The sequence below is a fragment of the Chelonoidis abingdonii genome, chromosome 2 (genome assembly GCF_003597395.2).
Source record: "Chelonoidis abingdonii isolate Lonesome George chromosome 2, CheloAbing_2.0, whole genome shotgun sequence".
Classification (NCBI taxonomy): domain Eukaryota; kingdom Metazoa; phylum Chordata; order Testudines; family Testudinidae; genus Chelonoidis; species Chelonoidis abingdonii.
In genome coordinates this window covers 236,761,720-236,786,248 of record NC_133770.1, presented here as the reverse complement: position 1 = coordinate 236,786,248, position 24,529 = coordinate 236,761,720, and the positions used below count along the sequence as shown (strand labels likewise).

At 41.3% G+C, this 24,529-nt stretch overlaps 1 protein-coding gene across 1 annotated transcript; it reads left to right on the top strand.

Annotated features, from left to right (window-relative positions):
- The first annotated feature begins 270 nt into the window (after positions 1-270).
- On the top strand, positions 271-23,822 carry LOC116835020 (gamma-glutamyl hydrolase). Its single transcript, XM_032797475.2, has 9 exons — positions 271-406; positions 2,603-2,717; positions 6,873-6,923; positions 8,413-8,497; positions 14,328-14,466; positions 16,130-16,236; positions 16,331-16,421; positions 17,531-17,668; positions 22,502-23,822. Exons 1-9 carry the CDS (start codon positions 286-288, stop codon positions 22,621-22,623), a joined length of 969 nt encoding a protein of 322 aa, XP_032653366.1. The 5' UTR covers positions 271-285; the 3' UTR covers positions 22,624-23,822.
- Positions 23,823-24,529: the final 707 nt, after the last annotated feature.

Sequence of the window (24,529 nt, the reverse complement as noted above, 5' to 3'; positions counted from 1 at the left end):
CCCAGCCCAGAGCCCCTCCCAGCACCCAAACTCCATCCCAGAGTCTGCACCCCTCCCATACCCAAACTTCCTCCTGGAACCTGCATCCCAAACTCCCTCTCAAACCCAAACTCCCTCCTTGAGCCTTAGGCAGGTGGGGGGGAGGACTGTGGGGAGGGGCAGGACTTGGACCCATTCTGGGAACCACCCAAAATTACACAAACCTGCCAACCCTGTGCTGTGTGCTCAGGACACACACACCTGTAGAGCTCGCAGAGGACAAGGATGAACTGTGGGTGAGGGACCATGCTGAGCTACCCAGGGCTACGGTCCTCACTGGGCCTTCTACTCCTGCTCTGCTGCAATGCTCTGGCCTTGGTTGTGATGCAGAACAACCTGAGGAACAGCAACGAGAGACCCATCATTGGTAAGAAGAGAAGCGACAAGGATAGAGGAAAATGCAGGTGAAGGGAGGGCACAGAGGCATCTTGACACCCCAGTTACTGACTGTAACAGAGGTGTGATTTTGTGTACGCAGTGATGTATAGAGGCAGGTTGAGAAATAAACACCCTTGTAACCAGGAAGGAGAGAGGGAGCAGAAGGTGGTTAGGGCAGATGTTAACACAAGTGGGTCAGTTGGAGGAATGCATTAAAATAAGGTAAAAATACTTTATCCTTCCTCCAAACCGCTTCCCCTCCCTGCTCTGACACCTCTGTGGGGTGTTGGCATCCTAAGTATAAAGTTTCATTGTGTCAATAAAGAGCCATCTTCTCACTGTTTGAATTATGATGGTGTCTTCCTCAGCAATAACAGTAAAGCTTGCACTTATCCATCAGGGATAAGTCTTTATTTTCTCTATCTAAGGTCTTGTCTACACTACAGGAGAAATTCGATCTGTTACACAATTTGAGTTACATGAATAGTGTAACTCAAATCGATGTAGCTTAGATCTACTTACCGCGGAGTCCACACTACACAATGTCAACTGGAGACCCTCTTCCGTCAACTCCCCCTACTCTTCTTGATCCGGTGGAGTACAGGAGTCGACAGGAGAGCGATGTGCAGTTGATTTAGTGGATCTTCACTAGAACAGCTAAATCGAGCGCTGATGCATGGATCTCTGTTCGCTGATCCCCCGGTAAGTGTAGACAAGCCTTAACACTCTCTCTTAGGCTGCCCCCTCCCCCCAGGTAAGGACCTATAATTATCTCCATTTTACATATGGGGAAATGAGGCACAGAGTCATTCAAGATTCTAGATTTATTTCACACCTTTTCAGAAAAGCCCATCTGTCCCTTTTGAAATAAGAACAGGTATTGGTTTTTAAAATAATCAATTTTTTTCAGAGATGGTTTGTTTGTTATGAGGTCTGGTCAGTATCTCAGTGAGTTTTGCTTTCAATATCTAAAGTAAATAGTGAGCATTTAGTCTGCAAAATACTTTTTTTCACTTTCAGTGAAAAAAATCCCGCCCCCAAAAGACAGGCTAGAGTCAGACATCCATACAAAAGTTAATGGAGCTAGATCAGTTTACGCAACCTGAGACTCTGGCCTGGTATTTTGGATAACACAGTGTGGGGTTCATAAGTTTTCTCAAGCTGTAATACAGTGAGTCATGTGGAACAGTTATACAACAGTCTAGAAAAAAGTTCTAATGTAACATTTAGAAAATGTCCAACTATCATTGTGTAAATTTTCATAACAAGATATTCCCTAAGGCCCAAACCATGCAAACATACATGTGCTTAATTTAAAGCACATAAGTAGTCCTGGTTTCATTGGGACTACTGACATACTTAAAGATGAGTTCATGCGTAACTGTCTGAAGGATTAGGGCCTAAAACAGTATTAGTTCTAGAATTCAAATAGACGTTACTGTAGGTTTTCATATGGCTAATATTTAAGATATAGTTTTAATATCTCAGTTAGGTAGTTTTCAATTTTGAAAATAGAAATAGTCCACAAAAAGGTAAAAATGGAAAATTCTAAAATATTGCCTGCCAAAATAGCCTGCAACAGATTCATTGGACATGCAGTAAGTAATGGATACGATCTGTCATCTCACCTCTGATACATATGACTGTGGCCCCAACCTTGCAATCCAATTGGAGTAGGCAGACTCCTGAACTAATATGGGATTCTGTTAATTCTCTGCGACTGTGTGAGACCAGGGTCCAACTACAGGGATTAGACTGTGGTCGCAGGGCATTTGATTTTAAAATCTTTGGAAATGCATCTTGCATTGAAGTGCTCTGCTGGCCGATAATGTTATACAAATAATAAATAATGGTATATTAGAGACACTTTATTTAAGCTCTAAATAAATTTAAATATAGAAAATATATTTAAAGAAAGTTGTGGTACTAATCAGACTAAGGCAGGGAATTTAAAGTTCACACTGTTGAAATGCTTTTATTTGACCCCACTATTTTTCCAATTTTCTCATAGTTCATTGTGAGTTCATAGTTCTATCTACCAATAGATATAACACTACTTAATATGATTTATGTCTCAAATCAGTTAGTGAAGGGAATGGGAGATTTTGATTTAATTTGCTGCCTCTGGACTATATTTATTGCAATTTGTATAGCACCAATTGTCTCTCTTTCCTGGTCCCTTTAGGGATATTGGCACAGGAAACTCGCTCTAACACATTTCGTAAGTATGGAAGATCCTACATTGCTGCTTCATATGTGAAGTTTATAGAATCTGCTGGTGCACGAGTTGTGCCAATAAGGTAGGCTTCTTTATAGAAATGGGCGGTAATTCCTGGATTTGTACTGCATAATAAGTGCCTAACCGAGAAATGTTCTGGATGCATAACTGCTGAGTCACTCTGTACTTTCAACTCACAGAATAAAGAAGGTGCACAGCATTTTGCAAGATCTCTAGGAGTGGAGGCTAGACTCACAGCAAGCTGGTGCCTGCCAATGCAGTGTATTAAAAGTGTTTCTTCATCTTCAGACTTAACATATGTACCAGTTGCTAGCTGCGGTCTGTGAAGTTTCCAAATACGTGCTATTGCTTTCAGGGCCATATACTGCCATGAGTATGTAAATAATGCTAGGACTCAGGAAACGGAAGGAGACTGCCACTAGTGCTTGAAGTGTCCAGATCTGATTCCTCTCATACTCTGGCTCACTAACTACTACCACAAAGAGCTCTATGTTTTGCAACTATTCTAGGTTCTGGATCAAAGTAACGTTCTGGCTTATACAGGCAATAGGCTGATGTTAGAAAGAGCACTTGGCCAAAAGTAAAAGGTAAAACTATAACAGTAAATACAATATTAGTAGGAATTAAAATAGTAGTTAGATGCTGATACAAAACAAGATCACAACCAAGTGTCAAATCTGCATGAAATCTCTCTTCATAGCTGATGTTGTGAGGATCCCATTGGTCTTCCCCAGTTTTCTTTGATCTGAGAACCTGAGGCAAAACATGCTTCTTGTCTACAGAGACTGGCTCTTAACTAAAAAGGTGGATGGGGCAAATTGAGAAAGCTAGGGCTGTGAATGTGGCAGGGGATAGCCTGAGTGTGTGTGTAGCAAGTCGGGCAATTCTGACCTTGCTGACACAGGTGTAAATTAAGAGTAACTCTACTGAAGCCAGTGAGGTGTAAAACCAGTGCGAGAATGGAATAAGATGTCATGTATATAAAGCACTGTTAATAATATGCTCTGCTGTAGGCTAATAAATGACAAGATTCCAGTAGGGAAGAAGGCAAATGTATGTTGGAATTGCGTGTTGAAGGGCTCAGTTGTCATCCTTACTCATGTTCGGTAGTGTCAGAGAAAAACTCAGTTCTCGCTTTTTGGTTGGGTGCAGCAAAATCAAATACTTTATTTTCTCTTTACAATTGCATGGAGCGAGGGAGTGCACTAGGACACAGGGTTTCCCCCTCCTAGGTAGGTTTCTCTCCAGGTAAACAATTACAGAAAGCATTTATACTTTTTGTTACATACAATAATAAGCAACAGTGGCATTTTGTTTATACATAGGCCATCTTGATATCTTATTTTTCTCACTTTTATTTAGACGCCAGTCTACATTCCTCATTATTGACACAAGGTCGCAACAACTTCTCACACAGTTCTTTCCCATTCGCCTCACACAATCCTCGCTTCTACATATCTTGTGTTATTAGGGTTACAGCTAGCCTGACTCTTGCTCACAAAGGTGACTGTTTGAATTGAAATCCCTGTCAGTTCTTGCTCTACTTCCACGGTATCAATTTACTCTGTAAGTGGTCTTTTTAAAATCAATGGCCAAGGTCATCCTCTTGTACAAATAAGTCCATGGGAAATTTCCTGGGAGATGAAATCACTACAAGGATCTCCTTGAAGAGGTCATCCCACCAGAGGCAGATTTACCATGAAACAAACAGTGCTGTGGCATGGGGCCCCCAATGACAGCCCCCCCCTCCCCCCAAAATGCAGGACAAATCTCATCTGACAACCTGCCCCTGAGTCCCAGACAGCGGCACAACAGAGCTCAGGCAGGCAGGCTCTCTGCATTCTGTGGCTGGTGGCCCCATGCTGCTCCCAGAAGCAGCTGGCTGCTAGCATATCTCTGTGTGCCCCTGGCTGGGGGAAAGCGTCTCCGCCCCAGGCAGCGCACGGAGATCTGCTGCCCCCCTCCTCCCAAGGGGCTCGCAAAGATGTGCTAGCAGCAGCACAGCAGGGCTAAGGCAGCTCCCTGCCCACGCTGCCTCCCTCTGCATGGCTCCCAGAAGCAACTGGCATATCCCTGTGGCCCCTGGAGGGGGGGGGTGTCTCCGCACATTGCCTCTCCCTGAGTGCCGACTCCACAGCTCCCATTGGTCAGGAACTGTGGCCAATGGGAGCTGTGGGAGCGGTGCCTGTGGGCAGTGGTGTGCAGAGACCCCTACCTGCCAAGGAGCCACTGCCAGAGGGGTATGCCAGTCACTTTGGGAGCCATACCACCCAAGGTCAGTGCTGCCTCCTTGACCTTTCCCACACTCCAACACCATGCCCCAGCCCAGACCCTGCACCGCAGACCCAAACTTCCTCCTAGAGCCCACACCCCTCACCCCCTCCCATACCCCAACCGTCTGCCCCAGCCCAGAGCACACACCCCACACCCTAACTTCCTCCAAGAGCCTGATCCTCACACCCCCTTCTGCACCCCAAACCCTTGCCCCAATCAAGGTACCTCACTTTATTTTCATTTACTTCCTATTATTTATAATATAGGAGGAGGATGAAGAAAAAAAGAATGAAAAACAGGATGGAGATGAGAGAATGTTCCTTTTCTTGGCTGGGTCCTGAGGGGTGGGGTGGGGGCGAAAATGAAGCTGCACACAGGGCCCCACTAACTCTAAATCTACCACTGCATCCCACACTCTTGTTGTAGGTCCCTCCCTCAAATCTGATGAATCCCCAGGGATCTGGAAGATCCTAGGGCAGGGGTTCTCAAACTGGGGGTCAGGACCCCTCAGGAGATCACAAGGTTATTACCTGGGGGGTTATGAGCTGTCAACCCCCGCTTTGCCTTCAGCATTTATAAGGAAGTCAAATATATAAAAAGTGTTTTTAATTTATAAGGGGGGGGGGGTCGCACTCAGAGGCTAGCTATGTGACAGGGGTCACCAGTAAAAAAGTTTGAGAGCCACTGTCCTAGCAGATCCATGAGAGGGCAGGGTCATCCACATGAGAACCCTATGCTTCTGCATCATCTCTGACACTATGACTCCAGTGGAGACACACTACCAGGGATTGTTCCCAAAGCTCATGGGTTGGAGGGAGGGGCAAAGGAGACTATATTGTCTTTTCTTACTAAATTCTTTGAGGCTTATTGGTTTTAAGACAGGATCAAGAAGCTGGTGCAGTCCCCCTTTCTGTGTGAAAAGGGTGAGCGCTGTATGCAGACAGTCCTGTCTATGTATGGCTCCAGGGGGCATGAAGTGGCCCAGTGAGACTCCCTAAAGAGTAAGGTATCATTCATGGAATCATAGAAATTTAAGGCTGGAAGGGACCTCAAGAGGTCATTGAGTTCAGCCCTCTGTGCTGAAGCAGGATTGGGTAAACCTAGATCATCACTGGCAGGTGTTTATCCAACCTGTTCTTAAAACCCTCCAATTACAGGGATTCCACAACTTCCCCATGGAAGCCTATTTCAGAGCTTACCCTAATATCTAACCATAATCTCACTTACTTCAGATTAAGCCCATGAGTTCTTGTTCTACCTTTAGCGGCCATGGAGAGAAATTGATCACCATCCTCCTTATAACAGCCTTTAGCATTTTTGAAGACTGTTGGTAGGTCTCTCCTTAGTCTTATTTTCTCAAGACTAGACATCCCCAGATATTTTTTTTAATCTATCCTGATTGTTCATCTTTTTCTTAACCTTTGATCATTTTTGTTATTCTCCTTTGTACTCTCCAATTTGTCCATATCTCTCCTGAGTGTGGCACCCAGAACTAGACATAGTAATCCTGCTGAGGCCTCAACACAGTGCCAAGTAGAACGGGACAATTACTTCCTGTGTCTTACATATGACATTCCACTTAATACACCCAAGCATGTATAGAGCTTTTTTGCCACTGCATCCCATTGTTGACTTATATTCATTTTGTGGTCCATTGTAATCCCCAGATCCTTTCTAGCAGTCCCACTGCTTAGCCAGTCCATTTTGTAGTTGTGCACTCTTTTAGACTGTCTGAAAAGTAAAGTACCATTCATAACAGTGAGGGTGGCAGATTTTGGCCTTTAATGACCTAGAATTACTCTCTTCTTTACTTTTCATACATACTTCTTATACACTTCCCATGCTCATTGCAGATGGCTTGTATGAAATGTCTTTGGTATTTTAATGGTAAAATGTGATGAAGTTTCAGATAGATCCTATAACTATCTTTTTGGGATTTCAGACTTTATCGTTCAAAAAAAGAGTATGACAAACTTTTCCAGTCTATTAATGGGTAAGTTTTGTGCATCAGTCTCCTGTTGAAATGTTTATTTACATATATTTTAGAAAGGCTTCATGTTATCAGAGCCACTGTTGTTTTACTGTTAAGTTCTTGGTTTTACCATTGGTGATTCCAGACTCAGATACTTTGTTTTCCTAAGTAGGGAATGTGAGTCTAATCTTCCCCTTTCTTGCAGGTGTGTGCTAAGTACTGCACATGCACTCACCCCTGCTAAAAGAGGGAATCATTTGTGTCCATTCCTTAGCAATGTGTATCTGTCAGATAGCTGCATGGTTACAAGTACTTCACTTGGCACCCCTTTCTGCCTGTGTGCAGGGTGATAGGAGCAGCATTTGAATGGAAGCCAGTAGCCTATCATATTGTCTGTACCCTCTTTCAGTGATGGCCTTCATTTTTCCAAAGCTATTTCACAATCCTTGCAGCTTGCCTACTCACTGTTCCCCTCCTTACTCCTTCTCTCTCCCCTCTTCCAAACCTCTCCATGCTTCTTTTACCCTTTTTCCTGTCTCACCCTCTTCCTCCTCCACTTCCTCCTTGAAACTTCTTCTACCTTGTTTCTTGCTCCACCCAACTCATCTCTTATGATATTGTGTCAACTGAGGGCCTGATTCTGCCCCTCTTAGTCATGCCATCTTACTCCATGAATAGTTTCATTAGGGTTACTCGTGGAGTAAGGTGTGATTCAATATGAGTAAAGGTGGCAGTGCTAGGTCCTTAGTTTGCAGACTGTTTATGACAAGGATCACATCTTTATGTTCTGTAGAATGCCAAACACACTTGAGTGAGAGGTGGCACATAGCTATCCAGCACCAGGAGGAAGCCAGAGAATGAACTGTAACTCAGAGTGACAATTCCTTCCCTGGGGAGGGAGTAACTTATTTCACTCCTTTTTGTGAAGACTCTGCTGTCAATCTGGCCAACAAATCTGGCTGGCTAATGGAGGGGGCAGAGCCAAGTCTATTCCCACTCCTTATCCCCTCAGCCCCCACCTACTTGCAAAGGGGAGTAGTGCTCAAGTAGCTGCTGCTTACCTTTCATCCCCACTCATCTGTGATCAGAGTTGCAAACTGAGGAGGGTTGCACAAATGAATACGGGCGGGCCAGACCCCATCTTGCTTCCCTGCTCGGTTAAGTAAGGGCTGTGAGAATCTGACTCTGTAAAATAAAGTATCTGCATCCATTGAATCACAGATGGAAACTTCAGCTCAGAATGCTATATGTGGCCTTTTATCTTGTAAAGCTTATATGTCTTAGCTTCAGGTTCTTCTCACTCTGAAAATATTATCTTTAATTATCAGCAGGCCCCACCCTTTTTTTGAAGTGTTAGAATTTACTGTAGCACATAGACATTGTGATCATATGGTTTGGTGTTTGCCTCCAGTGAGTTTAGATCTCAGGGTTCTTATCAGGCTTGTTCATGTTTACCCATTATATTATGCCTAGACCTGTAGTTATTCACATGTAATACTTTGTTTTTCAGGGTACTTTTCCCAGGAGGTGGTGTTAGTCTTTTGACTTCACAATATGCTAGGGTTGCTAAGATATTTTACAAGAAGGCACTAAAGGTAACCACTAAAGGAAAAACTGTTCTGGTTATTGTCAGTGTTCAGGGACCAAAATCGTGGGAGGCTTATATTTGGACAGTCTCCAACTGGAGTGCAATATATTCCTGTGAGCCTGTTAATAAGCAGCTGACTGTTGCTATGTGTGTGTAACAAAGCATGTAATAGCTTTAGATGCAGGTCTGAACTGAACACCTCCAAACTTCAGAAAATTAGAATCTGAACTTTAAGGTTTGAGGCCCACCTCTAAATAATTTAAGTGAAGTCAATTGTTAATTTCTTTATTTGTACAACATTTGTAAAATTTAGCATAGTCACCCTTGTTGCCAACACTTACACAACCTTTTTTGGTATTCAGTGTATTTTTTACAAATTAGAAGTGCTCAGATGTTCTGCTCAACACTAAATCAGGCCAAGATTTTTAGGGGTTTGGGTGAGTGCTCAGCACATTCTGAAAATCAAGCCCTTTAAAGTGTTTCAGGTTGAGCACTGTAAACGGGTTTGGGACTCACCACCTGGCACCTCCTGCCGGTAACTCCTTGGAATTAGCTCTGTCCAGTGGAGCGCCCCCTCCTGGTGGTGTCCCATCCGTTGTTCTGCCCACGGTCGGCGTCTCTGGACCCGCATTGCTTCCTGCTCGATGGCGTCCTCTTCGAGGACGCTGCCCTCCAGCAGTGCCCCTTTGTCTATCTGCATCCCCTTCCGGGGAATCGATCATCAGCAGTCCCACATTCCAGCCTTTATATGCAACCACCCGCCCTCCAAGTCTAATCCCTCTTGGCAGGGATCTGGCGTGGTCTCTATGGCTAGTGGCTGGACGTACTGCAAGGAGGAAGGGGGGGGACACCCAGGCCTGCCCTCTACTCTGGGTCCCAACCCAGGGACCCTCTGGCGTTAGCCTCGCTGTCCTCCTCCTTTTCCGTCTGTTTCCCTGGGCCGTTTCCCCTACGGCCCCTTGCACCTGCTAGGCCCTTTCCCTCAAGGCCTGCAGCCTGGCGGCTAGGGGCTAGAGCTTTCTAGCCTCCCTGAGCCTGCCAAGCACTGCGCTGTCCACGGTGCTAGTTGCGTTCCCCCCGCCCGAGACTGACCTTCTCCCTTCAAAGGCCTGGGACAGACTGACTGCTCCTGCGCTGGGCAGCCTTTATATAGACCTCTGAGCCTGGCCCTGATTGGCTGTCTACAATCTGGGCCCTGATTGGCTCACAACAAGCCCGCCTCTGATTGGCTCCTGGGCTGCACAGGCTCCCCTGCCTGCCACAGCCCACTCTCACAGGGAGTGGGGCAGTCTGCCCCACTACAAGCACCCAAAAAGTCAGGACCTCAAAATAATGGGTCACTTCTGAAAATCTTGGCTACACTATTTGCTAACTGTGGTTAACATGCTTTCCCCAACATATTTAACTGTACAAATCTATCCTAGCAATACAGATATTTTACTCTCTGTTCTACTATGCATAATGAAGGCAGATATGAACTATGATGAAAGAAATAGCCTAATAAGTATCCTTTTTCCTATCTGTTTCCTCCACCTCTTGGATTTCATCACTGTCCTAGACTCTGAGCTCTGGAGGTTGGGACAGTCTGTTTACATGTATATACAGAGCCTAGCACACTGAAACCTTTATTCTTGACTGGGGCCTCTAGGCACTGGTGCAATAAAAAAAAGTAAATAATGATACCATCCAAAAACAGGGAATATTTAAATGTTAAATACATTAATTCTGTACATATACAGTTTGCTCAAGTCATACCATTATACAGCATTAAATGGAGTCTAAAGAGACCCTACAGTGGTGTTATTTACAACTTCTTTTGGCACCCACCCACTCCAATTCTCTTATTCTTCACATGGGCAAATAGATTTCAATAGATCTGAGTGTGTATGTCTGGGAGAGGAGAGTGGAAGTTAATGTGAGTCACTCATTTTACAAATATACTTTGAATTTGATTCCCCAGTAACTGCAAATCAGTACAGGATACCTTAGAAGTGAGCTTGATTCATCACACAGTAAGGCAGCCGGGTAGGAAAAAGTTCTTTACATAGAATTATCTAGATTTATATGGATAATTTATCATAAGGCTGTTTCTTCTGGAATATGCCAGTGATGCTCTGACTCATCACTGAAGATAAATAATTAATTTTCATTTTCTAAGAGTCAGTTTTTTCAAAGGTTAGTTGTGTCCCACTTGGCCTATCATGAAGTAAAAGTCTGCTCTTCCAAGATCCTGGTGGCAGTGAATCTCTCCATTTTACGAATCTTTTACATTGAGAGAGGTCAGTCTCTCTCTTTTGGTGTGAACCTTTATAGTGGAGCTGGTCAAAAAAGCAATTTTTATGCATTTTTTTCATCCAAATTCAAAATTTCAATGAAAACCACTGTAGCAAAGTCTAATTTTTTTCAAAAAATGTGACCAGCCCTAAAGCATAATATGTACAATGCATAAGCTGATGCAGCATCAGGGAAAACATTAGCTTGTAATCAGCATTCCTACATACCCTGCTGTGCAGAATATAGCATACAGCAGCCTGGGAAAACAGTGATATTTTCCTCACTGGTATTGGTTTATAGAGATTAGTTCAAAATGGTAGGTGCTTTGCCCTGGATAGTGTTGTGTCTGATTGTCTGTGCTCCAGGTCTTTCTCACTGCACAGGAGGCCACTGTGAAATACTGGGGGTCAGTACAATGTGTGTTTGGTCTGACGTATACATGTATTGGAGGGTACGAGTAACTTTTCTGTACAGTTTGTTTTCTTCCTGCCATCTTTTTTCTTGGGCATTGCCATCTGGTTATCATAGACCCTGCTACTGCAAAGGCTTGCTTACCTTTTAGTAGTTTTAGTCCCATTTACCTCAATAAACTATGCATGATGTGTTAAGTTAAATATGTGAGTAAGCATGCAAGGGCCATAGTGTCTGGTGGTGGGACCATACAGTAAACAGTAGTGATCATGAAAATGAACATTTGACAGCGACTCTCAATAAATTGCTTGTGTGTCAGTACTTCTGTCATGGTTCCTTCCCTACTCTGAACTTTAGGGTACAGATGTGGGGACCTGCATGGACACTTCTAAGCTTTATTACTAGCTTAGATCTGGTATCGCTGCCACCATCCAGAATTTCAGTGTCTGGAGCAGTCCCTGTCCCCCCAAAACTTCCCCCTCCCTGCGTAGTCTTGAGGGACTTCACCAATTCCCTGGTGAACACAGATCCAAACCCCTTGGATCTTAAAACAAGGAGAAATTAACCATCTGCCCTCCTTCCCCCCACAAATCTCTGGTGAGTCCAGATCCAATCCCTTTGGATCTGAAAAACAAGGAAAAATCAATCAGGTATTATGAAAAAAGGCTTTTAATTAAAGAAAAGAAAGTAAAAGAAAACCCTCTGGAAGAGATTAGCATACCAGCTACTCTCACAGACAACAGATTCAAAACACAGAGAATGTTCCCCTGGGCACAAATTTAGTTACACAAAAAAATATTCAAATACCCAATTTGATTCTACCTCAATTTGCATTAGACGGGTTACAAAGAAATAAGCATAAACCTATTTATTCCTTTCTAAAACTTACTACTCTGATAAGCAGCTAGTTCCTTGATCTTTTTCACTTCGGCTGAAACTGAAACTCTAAACAAAGGAAAAACTTCCCTCCTTGCTTTTGAAACATCTTGTTCTCTCATTGGTTCCTCTGGTCAGGTGTTATCTAGGCTAGGTGAACTTTTTAACCCTTTACAGGTAAAAGAGGCATTAACCCTTAACCATCTGTTTATGACAACTTCAAATACAGGATTTGAGAGAAAATCTTTTTAGACATGATCTATGACAGGGATCGGCAACCTTTGGCATGCAGCCTGTCGGGGTAAGCCCCTGGCGGACCGGAATGGCTTGTTTATCTGCAGCATCTGCAGGTTCGGCTGATTGTGGCTCCCACTATGATTCATGGTTCCAGGCCAATGGGGGCTGCGGGAAGCTGCGCGGGCCAAGGAATGTGCTGTCCGCTGCTTCCTGCAGCCCCCATTGGCCTGGAATGGTGAACCGTGGGAGCTGTGATCGGACGAACCTGCAGGTAAACAAATCATCCTGGCCCACCAGGGGCTTATCCTGACAGGCTGCGTGCCAAAGGTTGCTGATTCCTAGTCTATGCAATCAAGATAATTGAACATTTAGAAAGTAATATCCAGTTCTTTATACATAACTCTCCTGGCATTCTGTTCTCTACTTTACTCCTGATACTTGTGTGCTGTGAACTGCATCTTTTGAGACTTAATTAGCACTATAAAATACTGACATAGTTCACTTTGCACTTATAAAAATGTAACAGTCAAGAGCATGTTTGCATATATGAAGATGACTGGAATTTCTACTGTTCATGTCCATGTCTCTTCCCACTCTGCTTTGCCAAATTCAAAACAAAAGATTACTTGGTGTGATTGTGTTTTTAAATTACATGTACCAGCAAGTGGTGAATCCTAGCCCATTTGAAGCCTTATATTTTTCTCAGTTACATTAGAAAAAAAAATTCAGTCTTTAGTGATGTTAAATATGTGGTTAGTGTCTAGGCTCATTTTTAGGCACAGTGACTAGTGAGGGGAGTACATGTTAAGGGCTTGATTATGGTTTCACTTAAACTCTTTTGACAACATTCATGCCTCACATGCACCAGAGTAAGTGAAAGGAGTAGCAAGCTTTATCAATCTACTATTTACATGGCAGATGACTATAAATAGGCTTCCCATAGTTTGTTTTATGTTTTTAAATATTTTTACAGACAATATTGATGTTTATTTTAAAGCATTTTTTTAGATTTTTATCAATTTAAATTTTCACAGTTGCAGGAAATTATGGGGAGGATGAGAAAATAAGATGGGTCAAATTATTATTTAATGACAGTAGATGCTGAAATTCAACATGTTTAAAGCTTTGTACCATTTAAATACAAATTGTCATTACCACATGTCAAAATATACAAAAGTAAATACCCTTAATGAAACTCTAGTAAGTTCTGAAGCAGCATTTTCCTTACTTTGCTCATTTGTAAATTTCAGTTATCATTGATGGAAACATTTTTTCATGAGTTTGTGTATGTATGGTGAAATTGACTTTTACTAGTATGTATCTAATATCTAATCCTTCCAAATATACTGTGATACTGTTCGAGCTTCTTTGCTTAGATATTCAATATTTCAGCATTTTACTGGAGGAGTTAGTATCAATGTGAGCTTTTAGGGTCACAATGTCAGTGATATAGTTAAGGTAGAGGTAGCACCTTACTGTACTGGAGACAGAGCTTTTAAAACCTGCATGCAGTCAGAAAAACTACGGTGTAAAAATGCCACCTTCTCACTGTCCTGATCTTTCTGAGAATATTCAGAGCCATGTGCTGCTTTAAGAGACAAAAATTAATTTCATTCTGTTTTTATTAGCTTTTCTTTCTTTCTTCCCTTCCCCCAGTTTTGCCCTTAGCTCAGATTTCATATCAGTTTCATTGTTTTTAAGGTAACAGTGCCACTTTCTATTTTACGTTGTTTAAAGTCAGAATTTCTCCTTCAGGAACCTAAGGCAAAAAATTCCTGGCTATTCAAGTGTCAAGCACATAAAGGGGCTAGATGTTGCAGAACTCCCTATCCTGCATAGAAATAAAAGGATGTACTATTTATTAATGCATAGTGTTGTGCTTGCCTCCTGGTAGGAATGCCCTCATTTCATGGTTCTCATGTCCAGGCCACTCGCAAGATTATCTGCCAATACCCTAGAAAGGTCCAGTGCATATTAACATGTACCTAAATTACTCTATGTTGACATGTTTCTTGACTTTTTTGCTTCTTATTTCTAAGGCTAATGATAAAATAGACTATTTTCCTGTCTGGGGAACATGTCTGGGACATCAAGAGCTTACCTACCTCACCAGTGAGAAGAACTTACTGGTTAGAACGAAAACTGAGAATATTTCGCTCCCATTGACATTTACCACAGGTGAACATTACAAATATCATTTGGTTTCACAGGAATCGCTTTAGCAATTATCTCCCCTTCTAATATTTTTTCTTGTTATGAGCCAACATTTAAGGTTGAAGATTTGAAACAGATGACTAATGTTTTTATTATGTTAATATTGTTGCTTCAGGAAGAACACCAACAGAATTCTATGAACATAAAATAAGAGGTCTGAGAGCAAACTATTTACAGGCTACAGGTATATACAGAGAAGCCAAAATCAAAATTGTGGCTCTGAACAGCCATGAACTTTGGGGAAGTTTCATCCTAGATCCAAAATTTAAGTTTAGTCCCCCAACTCTGCAATGAGTTGAATAAAGTGTTTGGATCCAAACACCTCCAAGTGTTGGAGACATTTGGATTAGAACTTTACAGGTTCACTCACTTCTAATCATACATGGCAGCACTGTTCTTCTTGGTGGTATAACACAGAGCATTGAAAGCAATTGGTCTACCTGCAGAATGAGATGCAAGTCAGCACATGGGTAGCAGAATCTGACTCTGAGTGATGCTTTCTATGGCTTTGTCTTGCAGCAATGAGCAGGATTTCTCCAACTGATTGCAAATAATTAATGGATTAAATGCTGTTGCCTTGTCTTATTTAGACAAATTCTGCCTTTCTTAATTACATAGAGTAATACTGTAGCGATGCAATGACTCACTGGTGCAGCATCTCCTGCTGGTCATCCTGGGAATTAGCTCTTCACTAGCTTCAGAGTGCCCCAGCTGGCCAGTATCTCACCTGCTGCTCCCCTATGTCCCTCCCAGACCCTGGTGCCTCCTACCCTGGGGTTCTGCCTCCTGACAGTCCCCACACTCTGGGTCTCCCCTCCCAGGGGAACCCCAACCCTCTATTCCCATCTTGCCTCAGTGGCTACTGCCAGTCATCATCCAGCCCCTGCTCACTGGGGCAGACTGCAGTCTGTAAACCACTCATCATTGGCAGGGAGGGGTTTGGACCTGCTGCCTCTCCTAATCTCGGGCTGCACCTTTGCAATCCTAGTACCTGCTTTAGGTCTTCACCAGGCTGGAGCTCCCCCAGCTCCTCTTCCCTTTCCCCAACACAGCTCTGTCCCAAGTACCCTGCTCTCCCAGGCAGCCAAGTCCTTCTCTATCAAGAGTTAGAGAGAGACTGACTCAGCCCCTGCTTCACAGCCCTTTTATAGGGCCATCTGTGGCCTGATTGGGGCAAGGCCTCAGCTGTGGCTGCTTCCCCAATCACCCTACTCTTTTTGACTCTCAGCCCCAGCCCTCTCCAAAGGCTGGCTTTTAACCCTTTCAGGGCTGAAGCAGGGTGACTGCCCCGCTACAAATACTTTATCTTGTGGGTAGTCCCACTGAAATTAATGGTAGAATAGGGTTCTAATCCATGTGAGCAAAGATGGCAGAATCAGGATCTCAATAGATGAGGGCTTCAGCATAAGGCCTGGTGAGAATTGCTAGGATGAAGTCTGCTGGAGCTGTATTACATGTGAATATATTTCTGGGTTTTTCTTGATTAATAAAATCTAATGAAAGAATAGAATCAAAACGATTTGAAATGAATTCAGTCAGTACTTTATCACATGTATTCCCATCCTATTAATGATGTTCCACTGACAATACAATAGTGAGATTATTCTTTTGTCTTTTTTTGTACAAGCTGCAAAAGACAGCAGGATGTTCCAGAATTTTCCGGATGACTTGTTGCAAAAACTTGCCACTGAGCCTTTGACGGCACACTTTCACAAGTGGAGTCTCTCCATGAAGGTATTTGATTATTTGATTTAGTGAATCCAAATGAGTTTATTCTTCTAAATCTAGAAATATAACACATTTTTTTTCTGTAATTTGTTTGCTGCAGGATTTCAGAAAGAATGAGAAACTACGCAACTTCTATAAGGTTCTGACAACTAACACAGATGGAAATATAGAGTTTGCATCCACAATGGAAGGTAGCGATCAGTTTCCATTTAAAGTGTGATTGTTATTATAAATGTGGAAGATCTCATGAGTGTGGTAGTGGTGTTACTAGTTCATAATACAAACTTAATGTTAGGATAATCAGTAAAGTGTCAGCACTGCCTGCCTTTCAATTGATTGGAATGCGTTCTGTCTGGACTCTAGAGATAACCTACGTCTTTGCACTTTACTTTTGATGTGCATGTCTATGAGTATCCGTGTTCCCTCTCTCACCCTACTGCTCCACAGCAGATATGTCAGCATACTTTATCAATAGAATGTTTTCAGTGCTGAGGGACAAGACACCACTTCCATTTTTGTAGCTTAAACCCCTCCTCAGTGCAATGAGTCTACTCTCGACTTCTCCTGCTGGCTGTCTGCTGATGCTGCCTCTCCACGTTGCTCTGTTTATCTGTGCCTGCAGCACAGAGAAAGCTGGTAATTGCTGTCTTCCAAGAGACTCCTGCATTACCAGTGCCTTTATCTGGACATTTCACTCCAGAAGCATATATCTTGATTAACTAGAGAATGCTAGAGAGAGGATTTGGTCATTGTTCCACTAGAAGCTATGGAGTAGGCGAAATGTTTGGTGTATGTACATTATAAACTAGTACTGGAGCTGGATAGTAACTGCTATGCAGTTAACAAAACTCCTAGCACTTTCTCTCTCTCTTTTTTTTTTAATGAAACAAATCTTTTTTCATTTTTTTAATACTGCAACTAAAACAATTAGATTACAAAGGGGGAACAATGGCCTGCAGAAACTTGTTTATGTAGAATGAAACCCTTTTTCATTTAACAATATACTTAATTTTAATTATAACTTTAAGTTCTCATACTATATAACTGGCCAAATTATTTTTTTAAACTTAAATAAATATCGTTCTTGGCCTGAACCCTTGTATATGAAGTTTTGGGTAGGAATACATTTTTACAACAGAGATCCAACTTGCTGCTTAAGGTTTTGTATTCCTGTTAGAGGAGCCACTAATTATTAGTGAGACCTGTAATAATGTATTCATTGTAATGAAATTGTGCATGCAGTGACTTAAGTGAAGACCTAGTATGTGCACTGATGGAAAAATTGTTTAAAAATTGGCAGCATATAAGTACCCTATTTATGGGGTCCAGTGGCATCCAGAAAAAAATCCTTTTGAATGGAAGAACGTCTCAGGCATACCACATTCCCCATCAGCTGTGAAAGTAACATATTACATAGCAGACTTCTTAGTTAATGAAGGTAAGGTTTGTTGTTGTTGTTGTTTGTCCCCCCCCCCCACCCCATTTTTATATATAGAAAATTCAGTTTCAAAAAGATAAAGTAGTAGAATGTTCTGTGGTGGGGAAAGGTCCCCTTTTCAAGTGTCAAAATACTAGACCTTTGATTGATCTGTGAGCACATACTATGCGAGCTGTCAAGGCTTATTAAAAGAAGGGACACTAAATAGAATGGTTAAGTAAAAATAACAAAAGCCAAGCATTCTGATGGAAGCAGACAAATTCCTTTCAGTAGAGAGTAATTTGCCAGAAGGAGAGTGTCAATTTTTAATTTGACATAAATTCTTGAGCAGACACCAACAACCAATGAAACTTTAGAATTGTTAAGGTTGCACTCTAGGAGAACTGAAAGCTCTTATTCACATTCCAGTCTCACTGTGCCTTGGGCAAAGTAGATAGAATGAGATAAAAATCTCCTATTCATTATTTCCTGAAATTTCCTAAATTTTGTTTTGTTTGGGGTAGTTACAGCAGATCCAGCAGAGGGATGGACAAAAATAAGTAAGAAACTGTCTCCAGGCTCAGACCAGTGCATTTTCTTCTTGCAGTGCAACAAGGCAGTCCAGCCTAGCCACATCACAAACTCTTCTGTGTTAGTCTCTTAAGGTGTTCAAAACTCAATCCTCACAGCCTCTCTCTACAGCCCTTACTCCATTTGGCTGAAAAAGCTTTCACAGCCCAGGAAGGGGTCTTCAGACAAGGTTAACTACAATGCTATAGGCCAACACTGCCTCCTGAACACTCTTTACGTAGTTTGCATAGATCAGAATCCCTCCTGCCTATTCCTTCCCTACCATAAAAATAAAATGTAGAGTGAGAAACACAAAATATTTACTTAATAGGGAACAGATTTAATACAAATAAGAGAAAGTACTTTTCTCATAGCACAAAACTATCCTGCGGAACTCATTGCCATGGGAATCAGTGATCACTAAAAGAAAACTGGGTTAAAAAAAGCACTAGGTGCGTTCAGGGAGAATAGTTCCATGAATGGCTATTATCCAAGATGGTCAGGGATGCAAGCTCATGCTTGAGGTAACCCTAAACTTCTGATCCCAGAAACCAAGGAGAAGACAGGGATGGATCATTCCAACTGCTCTTTTCTATAACTCCCCCCACCTCCAAATATCTGGTACTGGTCCCTGTGGAGAGAGCACGCTGGGCTAGATGAACAATTGGTCTGACCCAGTATAGCTTCTTATGATTGATGGAGACACAGCATCTCTGAGCATTTAACAGCCAATCCATTCTGCCAAAACATCATGTACTTTTGTTCAATGGTATGTCTCACAATGTTATACTAACTTTAACTTGAGCATGGTCCCAGAAGTGAAAAATTGAACTGGTAGGACTTTTGTCTGCAGTGTTGTTTCAGCCATGTGGGCCCCAGGATATTAGAGAAACAAAGTGGGTGAGGTAATGTCTTTTATTGGATTTAGGTCTGTTGGGGAGCGAGACAAGCTTTGGAGCTGTACAGAGCTCTTTTTCTGGGTTGGGAAAGATACTCAGAGTGTCACAGGTGGATGTTTAGACATCTAAAGAAGCGTTCTGGGTAGTTTGAAAGTTTGCCCCTTCACCAACAGAAGTAGGTCCAATAAAAGATATTAATCTCACCGACCTTGTCTCTCTCAGAAGGATTTTGTTTTCCTTGCAAATACAATCTTTCCTAACTTTGCTCAACCCCCCCACCTATATTTGTGTTGTTTTTATATAAAATATAAACACAACATATATAAAAACATGCACAAGGTGGAAATACCATATATCAACAAAAATTGTAAAACCTGGGGGAAAATGAACCCAAAACAAACAAACCAACCTCCCAGACTTAAAACAAGCCAGTGTGAGAACCTTCAGACCTCTGATGGCTTCAGTTCCATCCTCTCCTCTCCTACCTATATTATCTAATAGTCTAAACATTTCTAAATACAAATATATTTTAAGTCAGATATAACCCTGTATATACTATTAGGCATTCTAGAATATGTATAATATATTCCTACCTACAGATTTTATTTATACGTATAGAATTAGAGAAGATTAGGATTGGAAGAGATCTCAGGAGGTCATCTAGTCCAATCACCTGCTCAGAGCAGGACCAACACCAATTAAATCATCCCAGTCAGGGCTTTGTCAAGGCCAGCCTTAAAAACCTCTAAGAAAGGAGATTCCACCACCTGCTTAGGTAACCCATTCCAGTGCTTCACCACCCTCCTAGTGAAATAGTGTTTCCTAATATCCAACCTAGACCTCCCACACTGCAACTTGAGACTATAGCTCCTTGTTCTGTCATCTGCCACTACTGAGAACAGCCGAGCTCCATCGTCTTTTGGAACCCCCTTTTAGGTAGTTGAAAGCAGCTATCAAATCGCCCCTCACTCTTCTCTTCTGCAGACTAAACAAGTCCGGTTCCCTCAGCCTCTCTAGTACGTACATTAAAATCTCAGAGTTACGAACACCAGTTTTATGAACTGAGCAGTCAACCACACACCTCATTTGGAAATGAAAGTGCACTATCCGACAGCAGTAGAGACCTAAACAACAACAAAATAAAGCAAATACAGTACAGTACTGTGTTAAACGTAAACTACAAAAAATATAAAGGAATAGCAGCATTTTTCTTCTGCATAATAAAGTTTAAAAGCTATATTAAGTCAATGATCTGCTGTAAACTTTTGAAAGAACAACCATCGCATTTTGTTCAGAGTTATGAACATTTCAGAGTTATAAACAACCTCCTTTCCCAATGTGTTCATAACTCTGAGGCACCAGTGTATGCATATACATATATACAGACTCATCACATCTACAGTTACAATTGATCTGGTAAACCAAATATAAATTAGTATGAAATCTAAAAATGAAAAATAATTGAACAACAAGTGCTTTTTAAGGTTATAGTGTATTTTACATGTCAGGAGTGTTGCCTATTCCAAAGATTTGTGGTCACCATAACACAATCCATGAGCGGCAGAGCTAGTGTACATGCATCTGATCAAGTGGCAATTCACTCACAAAAGCTCATGCTCCAATAAGTCTGTTAGTGTATAAGGTGCCACAGGACTCTTTGCTGCTTTTACAGAGCTAGTGAAGAGATTCTGTCTAGCGGTGCAAGTTGTGGTGATTAGTGCAGATAATACTTCAGTCAGCAAATGGTGCTATAAACCTCAGTTCAGTGTTAACCAATTAGTCTATGCACTACAGCATTATTCAGTTATTTTTATTGCTCAGTTCAGATCAATAGAAGAGTTCAATCTAGCTGGTTATTTGCTAGGAGCTGGAAAATGACATAAGTGATACACATACACACACACACAAGGATGCACAGGAAAACTAATTTTTAAACTTCTTGAGATATGCTTTTCAGGATGAAACAAACATTCTGCTATTTTTAGTCAAATCTGGTCTCAGTCTCTGAAGTGTCTGTGAAGCTTCAGTGCAGGTTATGCAAAATACTGTTGAACTTTCTAAATCTATAGTGAAAGTGAGTGGGTATTTTATGCTGTACCTGAGGTTGGTCCCCCTCAGGATTTGCTTTATGCCATTGAATTATAGATGCTGAATCTGTGCGTACTCCGGGGCTGGAGCACCCAAGGGGGGGGAAAGGGGTTCTCAGCACCCACTAGCCACCCACTGATCAGCTGTTTGGTGGCAGAGGAGAAGTGCTGGTGGGAACAGTGAGTGGGGGCAGGGCCTTGGGGTGGACCACCCGAAAAGAAAAATGAAAGTCAGCACCTGTGCATTGAATGCAACCCTTTTTTTGTTAAGCTCAGCTGAGAAGGCAGGAAAAAGAGAAAATTTGTGGTCTTTGTACATAAAGGTTTCAGGTTTTCTAGCAGCTTTCATTAATGTTACTTTATCATTGAACTTCAGCAGCTTGAAAATGATGGGTCTGGGCTTGCCAGACTCCTGACTTCTAGTACCAGGCATTGATGAGCCCTTTCTTCCCCTCTAACCCCCCAGCAATGCCCAAACGGCAAAAGTTGTATCTTTGAGATCTGTTTTCTAAGTCATCCTGTTTTTCTTCCACTTTGTCTAGTCTAAATTTAAGGAGGCAGTTTCTTCTTTAATTTCCTTTTGTAGCTAATTTTCCAAGTCAGCCAATTGAGATTTTTATATCACGTACATCCTTAGAGAGGCCACAAATGTCTTTTGACATTGAATCCAGTTGTGAGGAATTCCTTTGGGGCCATGAAATCCTGCGCTAGGTTCTGCTGTGGCCTTGTGGTCTCCGCTTTCAGCTGCTTAGGTGATTCAGGCTCAGGTCTTTTGTTGCTTTTTCATTGGAATCCATAGTCAACAGTTCAAAGTTTATTCAGGGGATTAATTTCAACTTTCATGACAGAAACTTATTGCCAGTTTGCCAAGAAAGTAATTATTAGAGATGAATTGATATGTAGGGAGTGAAGAAGTCTGGGACTAGGTAGCCACCTTCGTCATGGATACCATGTGACCCCAACTTTGCGATTTCTGATAGGATAGAGTCACAGCGTATTAGTTCTGGTTTTGCAGATGTCTCCAGTGCTGCAAGAATCAAATTTTTAGTAGCAGTCATTGCTTTTAAAAATGAGCATAGTCTTCCATGATAATAAAGTATCTTTATTACCAGTATCCTTTGGAGAAGGTTGCTCCACAATTTCCACCACCAATATAATTACGTTGTTATCGTTATTTGTTAATAAATTATTATACCACTGTTTGCTATAATTGCATATAGAATAACTGATTTCACCAAGCAAGATACTATCATAGACAATGACAATGAAGTAATTTGTACTTTTAAAATGTCTTACAGCCCGGAAGAGCCTGCACCATTTTCCCAATAAGGATGAAGAGACTGAAGCATTGATTTATAATTATGCCCCTGTTTTTAGTAGTGCATTTTCTATATATCAGCAAATCTATTTTTTTGCTTGAACATCCATTCTCTGGTGCAGGATAGCTATCTGTAAATAGTTATTTGTTGCAAGTTTCATAATTAAACTCATGTTGCGCATTGCAAGTGGCAGAACAGAAGAATGCTTAGCTTACCATGCAGTGATTTATCCTATGTTACCTCTGTAGAATAGCTTCATTAATCTGACAAATTTTAATTCAAAGACATAATAATTGCCCTAGATCACATTTTTAATACTGCTTACAGGGAAATACATTTTACCTCCAGGGACGGCATCTTGATTGTGCTTATAAATTAGAAAAGAATCAGTTTTGTTAAAAAAATGAACAATATTTTTGTCATATATTTGAAAGAAATAAGTTTACTTCTTCAAAACATTATGGGCTCTGTAATAGCATATGTATTGTTTAGTCAGATCTTTTAGCATAATTCTATTGTCTTAGGAAAACGTCAAGAACTGATAACTGAACGGGACTAGAGCCCCACAATGCTCTATGGCTTGATCAAAGGTGAAGCAGAAAACTGTTGTCTGAGAAGCTATAGTGCTCATGTTACAGTGGTAATGACACCAAATAAAGAATGAGTTTGTATTAGGGACTCTGAAATCAGTTCTCACAGACATGTTAACCCAAATATATATATTGCTTTATTGCTGTAATTATATGGGTAATTGGATAAGCTGTGTTGTGTAACTAAAATAAGTTACTAACAAGAAACAAGGAAGGTATAGCATATATGTTTGGAATGCTTTAATACTTGTGCTAAGCTTAGAGCTATGAACTGTACTGGTGTTCAGCTTATTGTGGCAATCTACTAGCAGTTAAACTGATGCAGTCTCTGTTTTTGTATATGTAGTTCTGTTCTTTGTATCGGTAAAGTCTGTTAGAAAATGAGAGGTACATTCTGTTGAGGCTTGTTAAAATAAGCACCATCTCCCAGGTACAGATAGTTATTTGAACTGGATCTGATTGGTACAGATGTCTTTATGTCTTGCAAAATAAGTGTAAGACAAGATGAGAAAAGAGATATAAGGCTTTGTTAATACAGTGGATTTGAGGATTTTTTATCTGTTGTAAACAAGTGGGGCATAAATATAAGTCAAAGGGAGCTAATACTTTGGGACAAACTGAATGCTGCAAGACTGTGCTAATTTATCTATTTTTGATTAATAAACTGATTGAGCCTGGGTAATATCTTATCAATAAAAGAACTGAACTCATTGGTATGAACAGAATGAAACATTATTTTGATCTTGAGCTTGACAGATGTGTGCTAGTGTAACCAAGCTTGTGGCTGAGAAAATGATTTGTTCTTTAGAAACACAACCAAAAAATAAAGAAACATTATTGCAAACTAGCATAAAAAAGTGCACGCAGTGCCATTTGTGAAATAGTATCAGCTATATATTAGACATTCATGTCCGGGGAGCCTATCCTTTCTAGAATTTGCATAATAGGGAAGGTACAGTATAATTTAGGGACTACACGCATTAGTTAATGTAAATACATTTGGAGCGGCGAGTTAAAACATTGATTCACCTACTGCTCCTTCCTTCAAGTTCCGTGAGCTTTGGATTAGGTGCTTAAGAAAGATGTGAGACTGAAGTCAGTGGACAGATTTTGGTTCAGCCCCTGAATTTAAAAAAGAATGACTGCCTAGTGTTCTCAGTGATGCTATTATGTATAATTAGGCCTTTTCTGTAACTGTTGGGTGAAATCCTGATTCTTCCGAAATTAAGGGGAGTTTTGCCATTGACTTCATCAGGATTTCACACCTTGTTTTTAAACATTTTGATGTGATGCCTTTCAGAAAAGTTATTATCTGGGATCCATACTGCAGAGATGAGTGTCAAAGACCAATCTTTTAATGCTGATACGATGAAATGCTTGTAATTGTTAGGCAGCTGCTTTTACCGTACTGTTTCCT

Bases quoted from the DNA above. Each gene is read 5' to 3' on its own strand.
- LOC116835020 (XM_032797475.2), top strand. From the start codon at position 286: ATGCTGAGCTACCCAGGGCTACGGTCCTCACTGGGCCTTCTACTCCTG. The intron at 8,498-14,327 runs GTAACCACTAAA...CTTATTTCTAAG, and splicing joins TTTACAAGAAGGCACTAAAG to GCTAATGATAAAATAGACTA. The intron at 16,422-17,530 runs GTAGCGATCAGT...AAAAATTGGCAG, and splicing joins GTTTGCATCCACAATGGAAG to CATATAAGTACCCTATTTAT.